General features: G+C 37.6%; 1 protein-coding gene and 1 long non-coding RNA gene across 5 annotated transcripts in view; one reads left to right on the forward strand and one right to left on the reverse strand.

The window, feature by feature from the left end:
• Positions 1–19,376, reverse strand: part of LOC103151010 (proprotein convertase subtilisin/kexin type 4-like) — a 215,007-nt gene that overhangs the window by 94,379 nt on the left and 101,252 nt on the right. For all 4 annotated transcript variants that reach the window (XM_016680995.1, XM_016681040.1, XM_016680937.1 and 1 more), the window contains 6 exons: positions 13,660–13,697; positions 11,871–11,950; positions 10,774–10,862; positions 7,337–7,509; positions 5,397–5,612; positions 3,806–3,909 (listed from right to left, as the gene is read on the reverse strand). In XM_016680995.1, the coding sequence (XP_016536481.1) occupies positions 3,806–3,909; positions 5,397–5,612; positions 7,337–7,509; positions 10,774–10,862; positions 11,871–11,950; positions 13,660–13,697 (700 nt within the window). The remainder of the gene's footprint in view (positions 1–3,805; positions 3,910–5,396; positions 5,613–7,336; positions 7,510–10,773; positions 10,863–11,870; positions 11,951–13,659; positions 13,698–19,376) is intronic.
• Positions 381–18,894, forward strand: LOC107833004 (uncharacterized). The gene is made up of 3 exons (XR_001658720.1): positions 381–392; positions 5,369–5,380; positions 18,815–18,894. It is a non-coding gene; the product is annotated as an uncharacterized LOC107833004 (long non-coding RNA).

Genomic DNA, 19,376 nt, shown 5'->3' on the forward strand with positions numbered 1-19,376 from the left:
CTCAGGACTTTGTATGTAAAAAGAGGAGAAGGGTGTGTGTGGTTTTTAACATTTTAAAAACTATGCAATTAATTACTCAACATGAACATTTTTGTTTGTTTGTTTGTGTTTTTGCTTTCATTATAAATGGGAAGGCTGGCTCATATCCTCACTACTGATTCTAGACTGAAAAAATGTTCTAGCTAGACCAAGAGAACAGAAAAGTATCAACTCACAAAAATCTATAAAATTTTCTTCTAAGAAGGTGATTTACAGGCCCCTAGAGGAAATGGAAAATAATATAACAATAACACTAACATACATTTTTATTTTACCTTCTAAATGATTAAAAAAAAAGGTTCAATTTATGTACCTGCGAACACTCAGATTGACTTTTACCCACATGACAAAAAGTTTGGACATTACTAGCTCAAGTGGCTGGTCGTGTCACACAATTTAGGTTGTTTCTGATAAATGTGGATAAGAAAAGAAACATCCAGGTCTGCTGTATGAAAGTATGATTGAACGCAAGATTGAGCGTGTTTCTGTAACATATGAGAGAAAAAGCGAGAAAGAATGAGAAACAGAATAGCCTGAAAGCCGTACAGATATATACGAAGAGAGAGACAGAGAGAGAGAGAGATAGAGAGAGAGAGAGAGAGAGAACTCAGACCTATAAAGACGTGAGCAGAATCCAGCTGGTTTGAGCAAGAGAGGTGATATATAGTTTAGTCAGTGGCAGCAGGTCATGACAAAGCCTTTAACAGTAATGTCTTGGGAGTCGCCTCGCCCAGGGGACCCACACTCCATTTTACAGCCAAGTAACTGAGACTGAGAACACTGCAGCATGACAGCTGGAGCAGTAAAGCTGGCCTCTAGTACAATCCATATTGTGAAGGTGGCGCAGATACCACTGATACGGCCACAAAACACCGGGCCTGAGGTCACACCAGCAGCTGCCGCGTTGAGAGCATTGAGAAAAAGACTTGGGACACGGCAGGGAGAGGCACACAGGACAAAGGAGAAGGAAGACAGAGGAGTGAATGTCGACAAAAAAAATTAATGGAAAACAATACATTTTAGGTTAAGAGGTGTGCATAGATCAAAAAGAGAGAATTCAAAAAGATAAACTGATATTTTCAGTATCACTGGTGTGTTTACGGTCATTTCTGAGAAAACACAAAAGGTGTAAAAGGTTATTTAATAAAGGAATGTACATTTTCTGTCATATCAGTGCACATCTGCAGTTTATACAGGTTGTGAGATAGTGAGGGAGAGTTTCACTTTTAGCATGTACCATCAAGACTAAACATAATAAAGCAAAGTTATTGCTTTTTTCTTTTTGAGCTTTGAACCTGTCTGTTGTTAAACATGATAGTTTTACAAATGTTGGCAACTTTTTGAAAATCTCAAGGTTAAGATAAGGAGGCTAGCAAACTAATCAATAAACAGCAGCTAACTCTAGCAATTTAAAGCAATTCAAACTGAAATTGGGAGGGATATGGCATTATGTTAGCTGATATTGTCCCTTTGTTGACTTGCGTTAGTTCAGCCTGATAGCAATTCAGTTTACCAAATCTTCAGCGACTCGCCAAACCTCTCTCGCTTTTTGGGTGAGATTATGGCACAAGACAGCATCAAAGATGCTTCCTAGATCTTGTAAATGTTTGAAAATTTGATTAATGTTCAATGAGCTGCTTCGCCAAGTCACCTGATGAGGTCAGTCAAAGTATGTTTGTAAAATAATTTGTGCTTAACCCCTGAGCCACAACAGCACCCCTAAATATGACAAATGTTTGAATAATTCTGGGTACATATTCTAGTCTAGGAAATGCAAAGCCTTTTCCTAGGAGACATTATGAGAGAGTATTTTTGGTGTACTAATTGAGATAATCACTGATTGAATCTTTGACTAAGACTAAAACAGTATGTCATTTTGTGCTTCTTTTAACCTAGCAGCTCAGCTCTTTTCCGCACACAGTGTGACGTCACCTCTACTCCTGCTTCATATAACCGCTGACTGCATCACAGCTGGAAAAGGTAAGACATATTTCGAATGCTCTTCTCATGGTTTTCTTTGTCTCCTAAAGAAAAAAAAAGATAATTTTCTCATAATTTAATCAATGCAGCATGTTGTCAACTTTATGGGCGTTAAAGATATCAGAGAGAGTAGAAAGAAACCAGACTGACTGACTGACTGACTGACTGACTGACTGACTGACTGAGCCCTGGAGCGTTACCCTGCTCTGCCACCCCGCCACCAGCATTTGGTGGAGCCCACTTTTACAGCAATTAATTAAGCCACAAATCTCTTGAGAGTATATCTCTGAGTTTGGCAAACCAAGACACTGGGATTTTTGCCCGTGTCTCACGGCAAAAACTGCTAAAACTCCTACGAGTTGGAAAGGATCTGCTGAGGCTGCTGTAACACAACATTTAAGTCACATACCTCCGAATGACGACTCGGCTTTGACATTGTCGATGCTGAAAGGTAAATCGGTGCTGGAGCTTTAAGTCTCTGATTAATGTTTCAGCATAAATTAGAAGATTTTTACTTAAAGGCAATAAAGTATGAATCCATTTCAGGAGGGAAGGATGGAAGACAACCTAACAGCTCAAGGATATCGACTATGACAGAAGAGAAGTTTAAAAAAAACTAAAGAGGTTCATGGAAGATACAGAGTTCACTCAGCTTGGACTAGACTGAATACTGTAATGTGAAATACAGCCTTATTATAGATTTCCCTCATCTACATGTTCTCACCAAATTTGAGCAATTATACATCTTAACATACATTTATGTCACAAGACATGTGACATCTAGTGTAACACAACAATTAATACAACATCAAACAGAAGATTTATGAACTTTTCAAAAATAATATATATAACTTATCTGGATTTAACTGACCGGGGCGTGATATGAACTAAAGTCCATTAGTGTTTCATCTCACGTAATAATTTCATTAAGACTTATGAACATACATGTATGAATATGTGCAGATGGACATAAGTTCAAACTGCTTATGTGACTGTGAGATATGTGTGTTTCACAAAAATGCAGAACAAATGCACAAAAAGTGAGAGACATGCAAGGAAGAAGAAAAGTTGATGACTTTTCGGTTTGTTTTTGTCTATGGTGAAGTTTTGATGGTAAAATTCTGTGAAGTTACTTACACTGTCCTTCCTGGAAACGAGTATTTCTTTTTTTGTTTCTATACAATGCATCAAACCAAATCCCAAGAAAAAAAAAAAAAAGCAAAATCTAGACTTATTTCATGTGGTCAAACTGTTTGTGTTCACAGCCGAACAGACTTTAAAAAGAAACTGGAAGAAGAGTTAAAAGGAAATAAACAATATTAAAAAAAATCTAAGAAAGTGCTTATCATATATTATAAAAAATGTTTATCTTTTTTTTTTTGTTTTGTACATGTTTTTATCTTCTATATTTACTGGTTTAATTAGCAAAAAGAAAATCAGTCTCAATCTTACAGTTAAGAAAAAAAAAAGAGAAACGTAATTTTATAAGACACAAGACACATTTTCTTTGCAAAGCGCTTTGGTGTCAGGCCATTACCATTTTTTTTACCACTTAATTTAGGAATTAGCTCAATGAATGACTAATAATATACATATTTTTTGGTGTTTCTGGGCATATAACAGCAGTGAAATGCAAAAGAGTAGTGCAGACAAATACCCATATATCTGAGAAAGACCTAGTAGAGGTCACGTGAGTACGATCCGTCTTAGCCTGCTTCAATCCCTGCCTGTTTACTTCATCATGTTACTATTGGTGTGCAGTATCAGAAGACTGACTGACACTTACTTCACTTCCAAAGCAAGAGCTAGAATCCCTGCAGCAATCGGAGCGGCACTGGAGGTTCCTGGGAAGTGCATGACACACCCATCTCCAGTGTTGGTCACAGTCACCTTATGGAAAACAAAACAGAAACGGGTCAGGATACCACATCCCATTCTTCTATCTACTGCCAGGGATCTGGTGCATTATCAGTCAAAACATCTTTATTTTGTGAACTTATTCACAGTGGTTGGAGCAGAAAAAGATACTCTACACTGACTAAAGTAAGAGACACCCAGGAACTAGATTATTTCCAACATGCCAACATGGCATGAATTTACTAATCCAAACTGTTACATATGTGGCTTTTTTTTACAGGATTTACACTCTTTATAGAGAGAGTTCCCATAGAGTAAAGTTTCCATTAACCATAAAAATAGTGCAAATTGAAATTACAAAGACAAATCTGCTTAATTTAAACAGGCCAATTTTCAAAAGAACTCAGCTTTTGATAATAAGAAAACTTATTGATGAAACGTTTTTGCACTAGGATGAGATGGTTTTTCATCTATTGAAATAGATGCATTTCACAAAACTTCAATAGAAACACTTTTTTCGCATCACTTGATCAACAGTCGGCTGTTGGTCTCTGGCGAAATGACAAAGAAAACGACAGGAAGCAGCAGGAGGACGATGGTTTGTTTTGGGCTCTTTCAGTGAGCTGGCTCCACCAGAGCTCCCACAGCATCTCAAAGCACATAAAAAGTTGTGTGTCATTCTAACGTGTTGAATCCATAACTCTTATATAAAATTGCCAACTATAATTTACCCAAAATGCCGCATTCGCACCCGCCGCCAGGTATAAGAAGCTTGTCGCTCCAGCGCCTGAATAAGATGCCAGCGTCTCCTCTGATGGCTGATAATTATGACTTATCGTGTCAACAATCTTATTCACATGTGATTTTAGTTTCATTTCTTAATTAACGGAAACACTGCAAGTCCATATTGGTGTTTTCTCTTTTTTTTTGACATTAGCAGAATTTAGACAAAAGATTTGCGCACATTTGTAATGGAATGGCAGCTATTGTTTGTGATCCTTTCCTCTTTCAGTAGAAAATGTAAAACAATTTTCTCCTCACGTTAATAAAAAAAAAAAAAAAAACTTATCATATCCACCTCCGTCCAAATGAGGAGTTCAAAAAGTGCATACATCCCACCAGAGCAAAGTGTTAACGCAGTGATAAAATTGGCCTTTCAGTTTCCCCAGTCCTGGAGCCGGCGAGACATTTTCTCATGGGTTTTTTTTCTGTGTTACATCCGCCATCAACACTTCAGCTCCTTCCTCTCCCATTCTCAGCCACCACAGCCACGCTTTACCTCCAATTAACACTCGTTTCTGTATGTCTTCGAGAGTTTGCCCGGCAATCACCCAGGTCATTTGGCAGGCCTCGATAAATATCACACCAGTGGCTGCTCTTTAACAGGATTCTCTCTGCTCAGAGCAGCCTAAAAGTCACGCTGCTGGTTCTCACACACACGCACACACACACACACACGCATACAGTCATTAGAGCCAGACAGTGCTGTTAGACGTATTAGAAGGTATTGACACACTAACCAAAGGTAGCGAGTCTCCCACGTTGGAACCCGTCAAGGTGACGGCCATCACTCCGGGGCAGGGTTCACCGAAGTAGGCGGGCTTCCCGGTCTGGGTGACGGCTCCGATGGCGATGGTGTAGACGGAGTTAACGTACCCGTCTGCGCCGCAGTGGTCACGCTGCGTTCCACCATTACCTGCCGCCCACACAAAGATGCTGCCCTTCCCACGTCGGCCCTGAAGGAAAGAAAATGTTGACTTGGTTAAGCATCCGTCCGTTTGTCACCCTGTTCATCCATTAGCAGGTCTCTTTCTTTAAACGCATCAAAAAGTAGAGAACTCTTTTCCACATTAAAACGCAAGAGTGGTTTTGTTTTGATAAGACGCCTTTTCTTTTTTGTTGATATAGTACATCATATCGATACACCAAACTTAAAGGATGCGATCATTTTGTCCTACAAGTCAATGCGCTAGCAGCCAGAAAAAAAGAAAAGCAAAGGAATTTGAGCGAGTTCAACGTTGTGATTGCCAGGCAGCTTCGTCACAGCATCGGTTTTTACAAGTGTATCATAAACCTGGCTGGCCGCCAGGCTTTACTTGCCCTCCCTACCAGGCTTAGCATTTATTATGTTTGTACACCAGAAATTACGATAGCAAAGATGGGCTAAATTGTCTCTTTATGGTTGGAAAAGCAACTTAATGGTCAGCATGAGAACACAAAGGCAGCCTGAGGTCAGGTGTCATCTTTTAATTACGAGAACTCCACACCCACTGCCTGTCTACACACTAACAACTTTTGCAAATAAAGTGACAGGTCATGGAAAAAGGATCAAAGAATTTTTGACTTTTTTTTTCATTTTAGCCTTTTTACAAGACTTTACAGTTGGTGTTCAGGTATTGTTAATAATGTCCTGCAATAACAACATACTTACCTAGTTAGAATTTTCACATTTCCTATCAACTTTAAACATTTAACTCTAAAACACAGTAGATGACCACCGTAGTGTCCTTGCCAAGGGGCTTAGCAAGTTTTCTGGGGAAAGACCCGAAAACTACAGGATACATAATACCGGTCTGCAGTGGCTAATGCTGCTTCAGTAAACACACAGTGCATCACAGGTGTTGTGTAAGAGGCTGCATAGACACAAACAAGTCAATTTTGTTATGGTAAAAAAAAAACATAGCTTCAGCATTCATTGCATCTAAATGCTAAACATGTTGCAGCAGCACAGTCGTCCCCCAAGCTAACATCAGCGTCCGCACTCCACATTTCTAAAGAAGGATTTTTTTTCAAAGAAATTACTTTCTGAAACATCTAAAAGCCAAATGGCGTTTTGCACTAAATAACAAAATGAAGTCAATAAATAGCTTTGTTTCTGAGCTCTTAAGTTTATTTATTCAATAAATTAGCAGCAAAAAGAGTTTTTGAACGGAAAATGTTTATTTTGTCAATGACTGGTTTTCAATTAAAATGTGATTAAGTACACTCAATTAATAACAGACCTCGCATTTAGCTCCATTAAAAATTTTAATCGGGTCTCACTGCCGGTTTTCAGCTGAAGCATGTTGGCTTGCTGCAGGCAGTCGGTCCTTACAGGAAAATATAAACATAAATCTGAACTCTGCCCTTTTTATCCGACATCTGCCTTGACAAGGGGAGAGTTTTTATTGAACTCCGTTATTCAACTCATTCAGTTTTTCCTTTGGGGGAGAAAGGGAAGAACAAAGAGACATTTATATATTGATTTAGGTTCTTTTGCTTGTTTTGTGATTTCTTACTAAAAGCGGCAAAGTGGTTTTAATTTCCCTACAATTTACCACTTGCTTTAAAAAAAAAAAAATGTGTAAAGTTGTAACAGATAAAGCAAAGAAAGGCCGTGGAATGTAATCGCTCCTCAGTTTATGAGCTTTCGGTGTAGCAGGCCAATAAGTGGAGGAAACTCGGGAAACAAAAGCCTCGCCTTCTGAGTTCCTAGCCGGAGGGCTCGCTCCGTGAGGCGGTGCGGCCCGTCCATCTCTTCCCCGTTGTCCTGCGGGCCCCAGCTGCAGACGTAGATGTCGATGAAGTGCATGTTGTAGGTCAGAGCCGAGGCCTCCATGGCGTCCGTGACGACGCCATCCAGCAGACGGATACCTGGACCAATCAGAAGCAGTCACACAGATCAGGATTTTGATGGAAGAAAGCAAAATACAAAAAAAAAAAAAATTCAAACTTTCCACTGTTTCAGTACAAGAATCCCCGTCGTTTACTACCACAAGATGATTAGCTGCAGCATTATTACGAACCCTCAGGACGCAGAGCAACAATCCACTGTTGTAATCTGAAATAAGTGGATGACAACGCCGTTCCAGGCTCCTGTACAAAACGTTCCTTGTGATCAAATTAAATCCAATAAAAGAGTTGATGCGCAATTCATATTCATGTGTTTTGAAAAGACTGAGTCCGGGCACAAATAATGAAGCAGATGAAATGTTATGATATTTCTTAATAATGCCTTTCTCATGGATCTCTGTGAGCTGATTTCAGCAGCTGACTTTAGAACCTACAATAGTAAAATCAAGTCAGATGTGCATTATTTAGCAACAGTTTGGCTCCTTTCGCCGTATTTAAACAGCAAGATGTTCCCTGAGAAACTGTGGCTGGCACAGCGTCCGTCCAATTAGAGGCTGAAGATGGAACCGAGATGGACTGCGGATGAAGTGGAGGAAGTACAGGCTCTGAAGGGGAGATCGCTTTTGAATTATAAAGGCAGTTGGTGCCATTTTTGCATGCAACACCACAATCTATTTATTAGTCTTTTGAACTGATGTGAAATAGATTTTTTTCTTCCCCACACAAGGAGTTTACATCAGCTTTTGGCACATTTCACCTCTCCATCCTCCTCCTGGCTGCGTTCACACTAGTCTGCAAAATGGCAGCTGGAATAAAACACCAGTCACTTGGTTGTTCAACAATAACTGAACATACTTTTTGAAAATTGTATCTTCTGTTGTGTAATGTACACATAATCACAACCTTTTTTACCTTTTTGAATTTTGTACCTAAAAATTAACAAGAGTATATAAAAAAAACCCAACTAAAACTACTACTATAACTAATTCAAATGAAACTGGAACCAAACAATATTTAACTAATAAAAACTATCAAATACACTCTAAAAACTAAGTAAAACTGAATCAGACAAACAAAAAGTCACATCTAAACATGTGTGGCAGAAACAGAACTGTTTGTCCTCATAGACACCATACTCAGTAAAACAACTAAAAACCTTTATTTTGTAGGTCTGTACAATATAATTCTGAGCAGTTTCACAATGAGTGACAAACTTTGTTGAATGTCAGACAACATGGCTCCCGCTCTCAGCAGCGCCTCTTTCATGCCCTTCATCTCCTCAGCGCCTGACTCTGTTTATGACCCAACAAGGCAAAACCAAGACTAACTGTGGAAACATATTCCTGGTCTCGCCTCATGAAGTGTTTCCCTTCTTATCCCCCTGAGTTCTGTAAAAATGCTTTCTGGGCCAAATGATTGAAGCGCACGGATAAAAGACCCTGAGCTCAGAGTTCAAATGTCAGAGTTCAGCTGAAGGATGCATCTTGTTTTCTATTTTCATGCTCTTGGACTGACTGTGATAAATTTGATTAGAGGTGTGAGATGTGAGGGCGTACCTGGAGACAGGATGCATCAGTAAACTGAAGACTTATTGTCTATCAAATGGATGCATATCAGACATACAAATATAGATCACATGTGTATCAGGAAAAACTACAGATATTAAAAATTATAAACATTAAAAGAAAAACCTTTCCAACAAGAAAGAACTTTGTTTTTGATAAAAAATAAAAATAAAAATAAAAATAGGCATAGGTCAAATGATAATAAAACAGAATTGAGGGAATATCAGTTTTGAGAAAATAATTTAAAAGTTTTTATTTACATTTTATTTTTTAAAAATGGCAAGTTGCAAATGATTTATAGTTTTCTCCTGCTCTGGCTGAATGGTTCAATAGTGACTAAAATAAATGTGTGGTTATTAGAGAGACATTTTTATTTATTTATTATTATTTTTAAGATTTACACCCAAAAAACAACATTAAACTTTTGTGGAAAAATAGGATAGAAACATTTTGTTCTGAAGGGTGTTGATATATGTGTATGTAGAAAATTATGTTTGAGGAAAGGCACATTTCCATCCAAACTAATTACAAAACAAAGAAAAAAAAATAAAACAAATAAAAAGACATTTTTCTGACCGTCTGAAGTTAAAGCAGTACAATCTTCTTTTGTTAATTAAAAAAATTACTTCTATCTGATAAACACCAGAAGACTTAGCAAGAACATCTGTCAGAGATTCTTTTGTTACTTTTATGACCCTTTATCTATTTAAAAAAACAGCAATCCCTCATACTGACCAACTGTATGAATTTTTTTAATTTTAGGAAAGTTTAAAAAAATCTATATATATAAAAAAAAAAACATCATCGCTAAGTTTTATGACATTTAACAAATAGAAATCATTTTGGTCACTCTCACTAACCTAAAACACACACAAAAAAAGTTTGGTCTCATTGAAGTTCAGACAGTGAGAAAAAATGTTTATGTGTCTTTTTTATTCAGTGTGTTTAAATATCTGGTTTCATATGTGTTTTATTTTGTTTTGTCATTAGCTTGCATTGCAAAAACACAAAATCTTACCAAGTATTTTTTGTCTAGTTTCAAGTGCAAATGTAAGCAAACTTGAAATAAGACAAAACCAACTTACAAGTAAATTTCAGCAAGATTTAGAGGCTTGTTTTAAGTAAATAATTTCTTAATATTGATGAAAAAGTTCTAGTTCAATTGGCAGATTCTTTAAACGTACAAGACATTTTTCCCAATTTGTCTGCCAATAGAACCAATAATTTCTCATCAATATTAAGGAATTAATTACTTAAAGCAAGCCTCTATATCTTGCTGAAAAGCTACTTTTAAAGATAATTTTGTTTTATTTCAACTGTATCAAGATATTTACACTAGAAACCAGGAAGATTTTGTGTTTTTGCTGTGTGAAAATGTGTTTCTGGTACTTTTAGTCTCAATGCAATTATTTCATGGAAAACTGTTAAAACATTAGCAGAGGCAAAGAGTTGCAGGTATATTTTGTGTGTGTGTATATATATATATATATATATATATATATATATATATATATATATATATATATATATATATATATATTTTTTTTTTTAACTTTCGCTGCATTGCCAAGTCATACCAGCAATAATAACAGAGTGACTCTGAAACATAACAAGTATTTCTGACAAAGATTCAGCTCCCATGTTGCATTCTTGGCTGGAGCGCTGCACCCACAGTCAAACTGCCTCCCATTGTCTCCTAAAGCTGGACCGCTTTCCTCACCTCCTATCCTGGCATTGAAGGCGATGCCCACACCGCAGTAGGAGTTGTTGGCCTCCATAGCAACTTCGCCGGCACAATGCGTACCGTGACTGAAACAGAGCGGGAATGAGATGTTAGCCACACACTGAGACTAAATAGGCAGAGATGAGACTTTTCTCCTTTATTGGATGTTCTGATCTGAGCATGCATGGTAACCGTGCCAGAACAAATAATTACGCACGGGTACATGTTGATTGGTTCAGATCAAAAGAGAAGACGAGGATACTGGGAATTTCTTCTTGATCAGAGAAAGAGAGAGAGAAAAAAAAAAGATTTCCGCTGGTCTTAAAATACAAGCAATGTTTCATAAATTGATCAAATGTGTTAAATAGATACAGTGCCTCGCACTTTGAGCTTCTCTCACTTTTTATCATATTCTTGTTACAATATTCTTCGTTTATTTGAGGGGATTTTATGGGATGGACCAACACAAAGAACAGAGTATGTTAGCAGCTACCCCACTGCTGCCAACTCAGCAACTTTGTCAATATTTTTAACAACTTTCCAGAGAAAAACAAAACAAAAAAAGTATCAAAAAAAAATCTGAATCGGCAGATCAGGCTTTTTAAGGATCGGTGATCGACCAGAAAAATGCAATCAGTGCTTCCCTATCGTAAACATATTCAACCAGAGCTGCAGTGGGACGGCTTAGATCAAAGTGTATACTGTTAAAAGTTTGTCCCAGTCAAAGTCCAGACCTAAATCTAACTGAGAATGTGGCAAAACTTTAATGTTTTAGTCGACAGATTTGAAAAACTAGACATAACTGTGGCTGCAAAAGACAGTTTCAACATCTAGTGACTCATGGGGAAATTAGTAAACTGATGTGTAAAACCGCGCATTATTTTTTCTCCCACTCGTCAAATTCACACTTATCCACATAAAACACATTAAAGTACAGCTCTGCAGTTACATGTGGTCACCATCTGAAAACATTTCCAAGTCATTATTTTTGCCAAAAGTGACTTTTTGCTTTTAAGATGGCTACAGCTGACTTTGAGTCCAGAATAATAATAATAACAATTAAAAAAAAGGAACATAAGAACAACAATCACTACCTGTTCTCCTCATCTCTGACAGGCATGGGATCATGAGACAGACCGTGCGAGGCCCGCAGGTCAAAGCTGGCGAGGGCCTCCTGCGGAAGCAACAGAGAAAACAAATGAAGCGCGGTGCAGGACCCAACAGCTCTCGACACAAAACATCAGGATGACATGACAGGAAATGAAGGAATCTCTCAGAAAAAAACCCCCAAAAACTCTGGATACTCTCACTTGTGTTAGTCTGTCAACATATTTCCTTTGACTGACGGCAGTCGCTGTCACTGCCGGTGCAGTTCATATGCGTTCTGCCTTACGAAAGTGAGCACAGTCGAGGATCTGGGTATAGGCTCAACGAGAGGAAGAGGAGGAACGTCCTGGCAGCTCACCGAACAAGAGCAATTATGTATCTCTTGCTGCAACCAGGCTTATCCATGCCAGACAATCTGCTCTGACAAAGTACAAGTTGGCCTGCATGCTTCCAACTGCCTGCGAGATTATAAATGACAAGGCAGCAGCAAGTGGCGCTGCGCGACACAAACGCTCTACGGCAAGCCAGAAGAACGTCAGGCTAACAGCTTCACGTCTCTGTGAGGCGGTGATGGTTTTAATGTCGGGGTCAAAGGTCTGCAGCCTTCACAATGCAGGCAGGCATGTTGCTGCTCTCAGTCTAGTGAAATAAAACATGTTTTGAGTTTACAGGATCTTTAAAAAAAAAAAAGACAACTTGCATGTTTTGATGAACATCAGCAGGAAATTTGTTGTTGTTTTTAAAGAACTACAATTTTATTTCTGTTTTCAGGTGTTAAAATAAGCCCATGCATAAAACTTTTGCAAATAGAGGAAGGTTTTGTTTCATTTTATGGGATATTGACAGTGGAAAATTGTATATAGTTTCCCATAACGGCAAGAAAAGTAAGTGTACTGTGCAAACTGTCTGAAATTATTACATAAAAAGCCTGAAAAATAGCTAAAAGCTGCGTTTGTATCTATATTTAACAGCATTAGTTGATTCTTATTCACTTTTAGCCAAAGTCGCACTGAAAAAAGAGAATGGAGCTCCAACATAAAAAACTGAGTTAATCTTTGACAAGTAATCAAATCAAGTTTGCCAAACTTAATTTATTTACTTTGTCTAACATGCCAGGTTAATAATAATTATTCCCTTACTTTACAACTAACAGCTAAATAAACCCTCAGCATGATGCTTCTACCACTGTGCTAGACAGCTGGTACAGTATTCTTAAGTCTGAAAGCTTTATTTGGACTCTACTTGCTCATTGTCTTGTTTCACTGTAAAACATTGAAATCCTTGTTAGTTTTCAACTTTTTGTTTCTTTTCTTAGCTTTTCTTTGTGCTTTTCAACATCCATTCCTTTGATCTGAGGTGCAAATTTGTGTCAGATGGTTTGAGACAGTCTGATGTTCCAACAAGACAGTGGACTTTACACATTAAAACTGGCTCTAAAATGGACAAAGTAGTCTAAAATTAAGCTTGTGGAATGGCCTGGACCTCTACTCTATTTAAAATGAACACACTTTGCTGAGCGGCCAGGTCAGTGCCAGGAAACCAACTCGTTTAAACTCATTTGTGATAAAAATGAAAGGTCAAATATCCAGACAGAATTATGCCAGGGCAATATACGGCTTGAAGCTACAAAACGAGTTTTCCTCTTGAATAAAATGACTTGCATTCAAGCATCAGTCGAGGGAGTATGCACCCGTATTGTGCTGTTTTTCAGTCATCTTATTTGTTTGTGGTGTAATTACGTTTCATTTACATGGAACTGATGTTTGGTTTACTCACAAAGTTTTTCCTCAGGTCCTTGTTTGTGTGATCCACACCTAAAAAGAGCAAGAAAACAATATATTAGAAAACAAAATTTTTGTTAGACTAGATTAACTTATCAATGCGATTTACTTTCTGCCTTTTCTTGTTCTGGTACATTATAATATTTCTGGTATTTTTAAAACAACACCGACACATCAGCGAGACAAAATCACTAACGTGTCTGAAAACATGTGTACCGTGTCTTTAAATATTTCAATTCAGTAAAACCTTTTGTTACACCAATAAATATAGACTTAGTCTTACTTTATTGTTACCACACAAAGACATGATAGGGAATTTGGCAACGAAATGCCGTTGCTTGGCTACCGGAGTACACAGAAAGAATACTGAAAAACTATAAGAGTGACTAAAAATACTTACAAATACATAAATGTGTTAGTGGTGCAGGTAGGAAAAAAATAAGGGAAAAAAAACTATATATATCTCAGTATGAAAAGAAACTAGAAAAAGTTTTTCAAACAGTAAATAAGCAGGATGAATATTATTGTCCACAAAGAACAGGATGAGAAAGTGGAAGTGATTCTTTTTACGTTCAGTTCTTTAACAACAGTGAATTAAAAAATACGTCAATTTTTTGTGCGTTGGTCAGCATAAGCGACAGCATGGAGTTACAATCCAGTGAGAAATAAAAACTTTTTTTTTGTCCCAAATGTCTACGGTGGAACAATCTGGTCAAGAATTAAAGCAAAGATTAATTAAGCAGGATGACACGGTTTGGTGTCAGCTGATTCACTCTGCCTGTGCAGCCTCTTTCCTCTGTGTGGAGGAATCAAAATCTACTGAAAGCTGGAGATAATGTTTATGAGATCCATGCCTAATTTTTTCCTGTTTTGTTCATTCGGTAATGCCTAAGTGCACTTGTCATGTTATTGCGTTTCCACGGAGCCATGAGAGAAGTAGTGCCGTTTCGAGCCATTTGAGCCTACTATGTGGTAGACAGGTTATTAAAATTTTTGAATTTTGAGTGCCCCGCTAATTGGTGCAATTAATTTGCCAAAGTGTACCGCTTTTTTTTTTTTTCCCCCTCTCAAATAAGAGTTTTGTCAAGATTCATGTCACACTCCGCACACGACCGTTAGATGAGTGAAACGAACAAAAGGCTTCAAACGATCCAAATTCACGCCATTCTTTTTCAATTTCTCATTCTTTCTTCTGGCACCTTTCTCACATCTTTTCATCCTTCCTTTCTTTCCACATCAGTTGCCTTTCTTCGGCCCCCCCGGCCCCACCGCCTCCCCTCCGTCCCCACCTCCATCTCTGCTGCAGTGGGGCTCCTGTGGTCTCAGCGAGAGACAAACGAATGAGGACCCCAGGAGGGCCGCGCCTGCTCTGCTGCACATCACTCACTCTCTCTGTGTCTCTCAATCACACACACACACACAGGCATGCACACGCATACACGCACGCACACACACACACACACACACACTCATAGGACCGACCCGCCTTTGTCCCATACAGGCACTGCCTCTGGTTGCCATGGTAACCCGGGGAAGGTTTCGCTGTCACGGCCTGATTGCGTGGAGCTCAGACAGGATGGAGCGCGAGGTGGGTGCAGCCCTCGTTGGAGCCCGCTACGCCACGCCATGTCGTGCTGCACCGCGCTGCGCTGAGCTGTGCTGGGTTTGTCAGTTACTCTGCAGACACGAGCTCTAACAATTTGATTTTTTTCCCTCGTCTACGTCTTCCCTATGAAAGATTTCGCCTCAAATGCTCTTTGTACCGTGAGTTAGCAGTGTCTGAAGTTACTAATTTGCTTTTTTTGTGCATTTTAAAGAGAGTTTATATTTATTTCTTTAAAAAAACTAGACATTTCCATAGAATTAAAAGAGGCATCATTGTGTAAAATCTACTTTTTTGAGCTATAATATTATTCCCCCATCAAAAACATTCTTTCTGACTCTTTCATGCATGTTTGAGGAATGCTTCGATTTCCAGTGGCAACCATTCAGTTGTGTGTAACACCTGGGTGGACCTAGCTCCGCCTTCGAATACGAAGCTCCTCCTTGGAGCTGCAGCCCACTCAACTCCTTCAGACTAGCCAGCAGCAATTAGTAAATTGGTGGAGCTGAGCATCTGCTGAGCTCGTTATAGAAGCTACTTCTCAGTGAAAATGTTAAAGGTGGAGTTTCAGAAAAAGCAGGAGTTTTTAAAGAGAGAGGCCCAATTTTAAGGTATTAAACTAGGAAGCAAAATTTCTTTTAAGTCATATTTGACATATAGCATTTTTATAACAACTTAAGTTAACATAGTTAATTGGTTATGGTATAAAATGGCCCTATGTGTTTGGACAACACATAACACTGTTTTGGCCATAAGGTTAGTAAGGGAGGCAGAGAGAAATATAGGATGTAGGGATAAAATTTCTGGCAATTATGGCCAATGAAATAGTCGAATAATCAGCTTCACCCAGATGTAAAGACAGTAACTTGATGCCAGGTTTATGCAAAATAACAACTGTCCAAAAATAAAAAAGCAGAAGTGAAAATCTTTCCAAAATCCAAAACAGAAGGAAAAATTGTCCAAAAGAGAGAAAAAAAAAAGTTTACAAAAAGAACCAATCAGAACCTCCAGGAGCGGCACAGCTCCAGAACATTGCCTGTATGATTAGATCAATTTGAATTGAAACTGGACTGAAGTGAATTTCATGCAGATCTTTTTTTGTTTTTTACTGCCTACAGATGACATTATATAAATAAGCTGAATTATAATGGAGTTCATCTTTACTCCACGTGAGAAGTTTTCCTCTGAAAAAGCAAATCATTCGAGTTCTCACAGCAGAGATGAAAGATATCACGATGTGCATTAATCTGTCTTCTTTCTACCACATATGGTAGAAAAAAAAATCTGGCACATCTATGTTTAAAACATGACTTTTGAAAGTGTTTTGGAAGAATTTAACTGGGCTGGAAAAGAGCAAGCGGAGTCACTGAAGCAGAAGATAAAAGAAGAAAAGGAAGAAAATAGTGCACTTCAACCCCGACGGAGTGTGCTGATAATGTGAGTATTACTGCTGACAAAAGGTAGATATTTTTATAGAAGTATTATATTGGCATTTTTTTTAAAAGGTCTGAACTAGATTAGTAGTACAATAACCCAAAACTTTAGAGTATCTGTTGGGTTCAACGCTCATAGCTCAGGATTTTTACAGGTCAGAATTAATCTCAAAAGTCCAAACAGCTGTTAGGATTATTTTTCTTGAAGTCATGTCAAACTCTTGCAACTAATGCATCTTCAAAATTGCCCAAGGAGCACCTTAGACCAAAACCAGCCTCTACAAATCATAAAGTTTTCAAAAAAAAAAAGAAATAAAAAATGTTGGTAAACGTGAGCCTAAAGTATTTTATTACATTTCTCTGTGGCCATTTTTCTCAGCGTCTCTCAGAAAGATGTGACTCTAGTTGAAATTTCAACTTCCTGTTTTTGTGTTGGCTTGCAAGTTTGAAGATATTTTAGAGCACTTGCTTCCTCTGAGAATATGCATTAGTATTCATGCATTTTTCATCTGGTACATAATATTTCTCACTTTGAAACATTGCAACCCTAAAAGGATACTTGATATATTTTTGAATTCAGGTTTTTGAGGGAAAAAGGTTATAGATGTTCATTTTGGATTAACTGAGATCAGTTTTCCCAAGTTGATGTGTCCCATCTTTATGCCACTTCAATCTTAATTATTTAATTGTAATAACTTTCCGTGTGGGACACAGAACTTCAATAAAATAAAATAAAAAATTAAAGAAACAATCAGAATTGTCCTTTGAACTTTATTTTTAAGGAATTCATCTTTACTCCAAGTGAGAAGTTTTCCTCTACAGAAGCAAACCATTTGAGGTGTCACAAACTCAAATGGTTTGTGACAATTCAATATTAACCGGCATTTTCACGTTATTCAAAAGTTTGAGTTGATTTTTGCATAGAATGTAAATATTTTGATGTCATTTATTTGCATTCAAATAGTGGAATAAATTGTCCTGATGAACAATTCTCTTGATTTATTAACTTATCCATAATCCATCCAAGAAGAAAACTGCTAAAAATCTTAGATTTACCTATTAGAAATATAAGTAACTCCATTAATGTTGAATTTCTGAATGTGTCAAAGTGCATTTTTGTCTTTGCAAAGACTAAGTTAGCATCTGTGTATCTTTGTCTTGATTTTGTCCATTATATATTGCACTAAATCTGGTTTCGAGGGTTTTATTCTCTTCACTCTGAGATGGAGAGCGTTGGATTATATTGGTTAAAAACATAAAATAAAATAAAAATCCTAAATCAACATTTAATAGTAAAGATTCAAACTTAAGGTACACATTAAATGTTAAAGAATGGAGCAGGAAGTGCTTTTATTTTTACATTTTCTGCCAGACGTTGCATTTATTTTGTTCTAAAATGATCCAAAGTCACTTAATGCAGCGCTTATTTGGAGATTCATCCTTGTGGTCATTATTATGAAGTTGCTGCTAACGTTAACAGATTGCTGCAAGCCATTAACATCCCATAATAATCCACCAACGTCACTGTTTAATAGCCAAACGGATCATTTCACAGTAAAACATGAGCAGCAGCTGCAGTCTGTAGCTCACACTGGGTTCCTTTCACTTTTACTTAGATGAGATAAAAAACTGATACAAAGACTCAAGTCCAAGTCTCAAGTAATTAGTGCACAAGTCTAAGCCAAGCCTGAAGTTTTCATTTACTTATTTCACTGAAGTGCTGTCTTGTTTTAGATGAGTTAGAATGATCAAAATTATTTCGATTTACTAAATGTCATGATGATGAGAGACAGAAATTATTAATTAACATCTTAAACATCTGATGTTTTCATTCATTTTCTTAGTATATTTGGTAGTGCTACCTTTGAACCTGAAACTTGGGTTAAGCATTTTGGGTTTTCTTCCACAAGTTTCTCTCGATATTTTTGTTGAGAGAAACTAGTTTTTTTTTTGTTTGTTTGTTTTTTCCAATACTTTTGAAATTCAACAATTTAGGTGTTAAAACCTGGTGCAACTGAGTCAAACTAACATAAAATAAGAAAGGTTTGCTTTGATTTATCTTCAGACAGGGAGGAAAAAAAACATGTGTGTTTTCATTCCAAGTATGTAATTAGGTCTGTCACAATACATTTTACTGGACAATAAACTGTCCCAGGAGTTATTGCGATAACCAATAATATTGTTTTGAGACCATTTTCAAGTGGTATAACAGCAACAGTAATTGATTTATTGCAACAGGCCAATATGTAAACTTCTGGTTTCAATCATCCATGCATGAATTAAAAATGAACACAGCTCTGTGGAATAGAGTGGGGGGAGTGGAGGTAAACCTGGACCAACAAGTGCAACATGACTTGGTTTGACACTGGGTCAAAGTAAGAGTCAAAACAAAGCCATATTTTCAAGGATGGTCCAAGTGGAGAAAAAAAAAGAGAAATCTATTGAGCCAGGTGCATTCACTCAGGTAGCAGCACTCTGCCACAAGTACAGCCATAAACACACTCAGACACAGTCCAAGGTCTTCTGAGTGACAAAGTAAAAAAAAGGAAAAAAAGCCACATCCCACAGTTAGAAGGAGCACTGTAGGTGGTGGAGCCAATGCAAAACCTCCTATGAATACAAATGCTTTGAACCTGGCTGACCCAGCGGAGATTGTGATTGTGCAGGCGTGAGCGT

Source organism: Poecilia formosa, unplaced genomic scaffold (genome assembly GCF_000485575.1).
Source record: "Poecilia formosa unplaced genomic scaffold, Poecilia_formosa-5.1.2 Scaffold0, whole genome shotgun sequence".
In the NCBI taxonomy this organism is placed as follows: Eukaryota; Metazoa; Chordata; class Actinopteri; order Cyprinodontiformes; family Poeciliidae; genus Poecilia; species Poecilia formosa.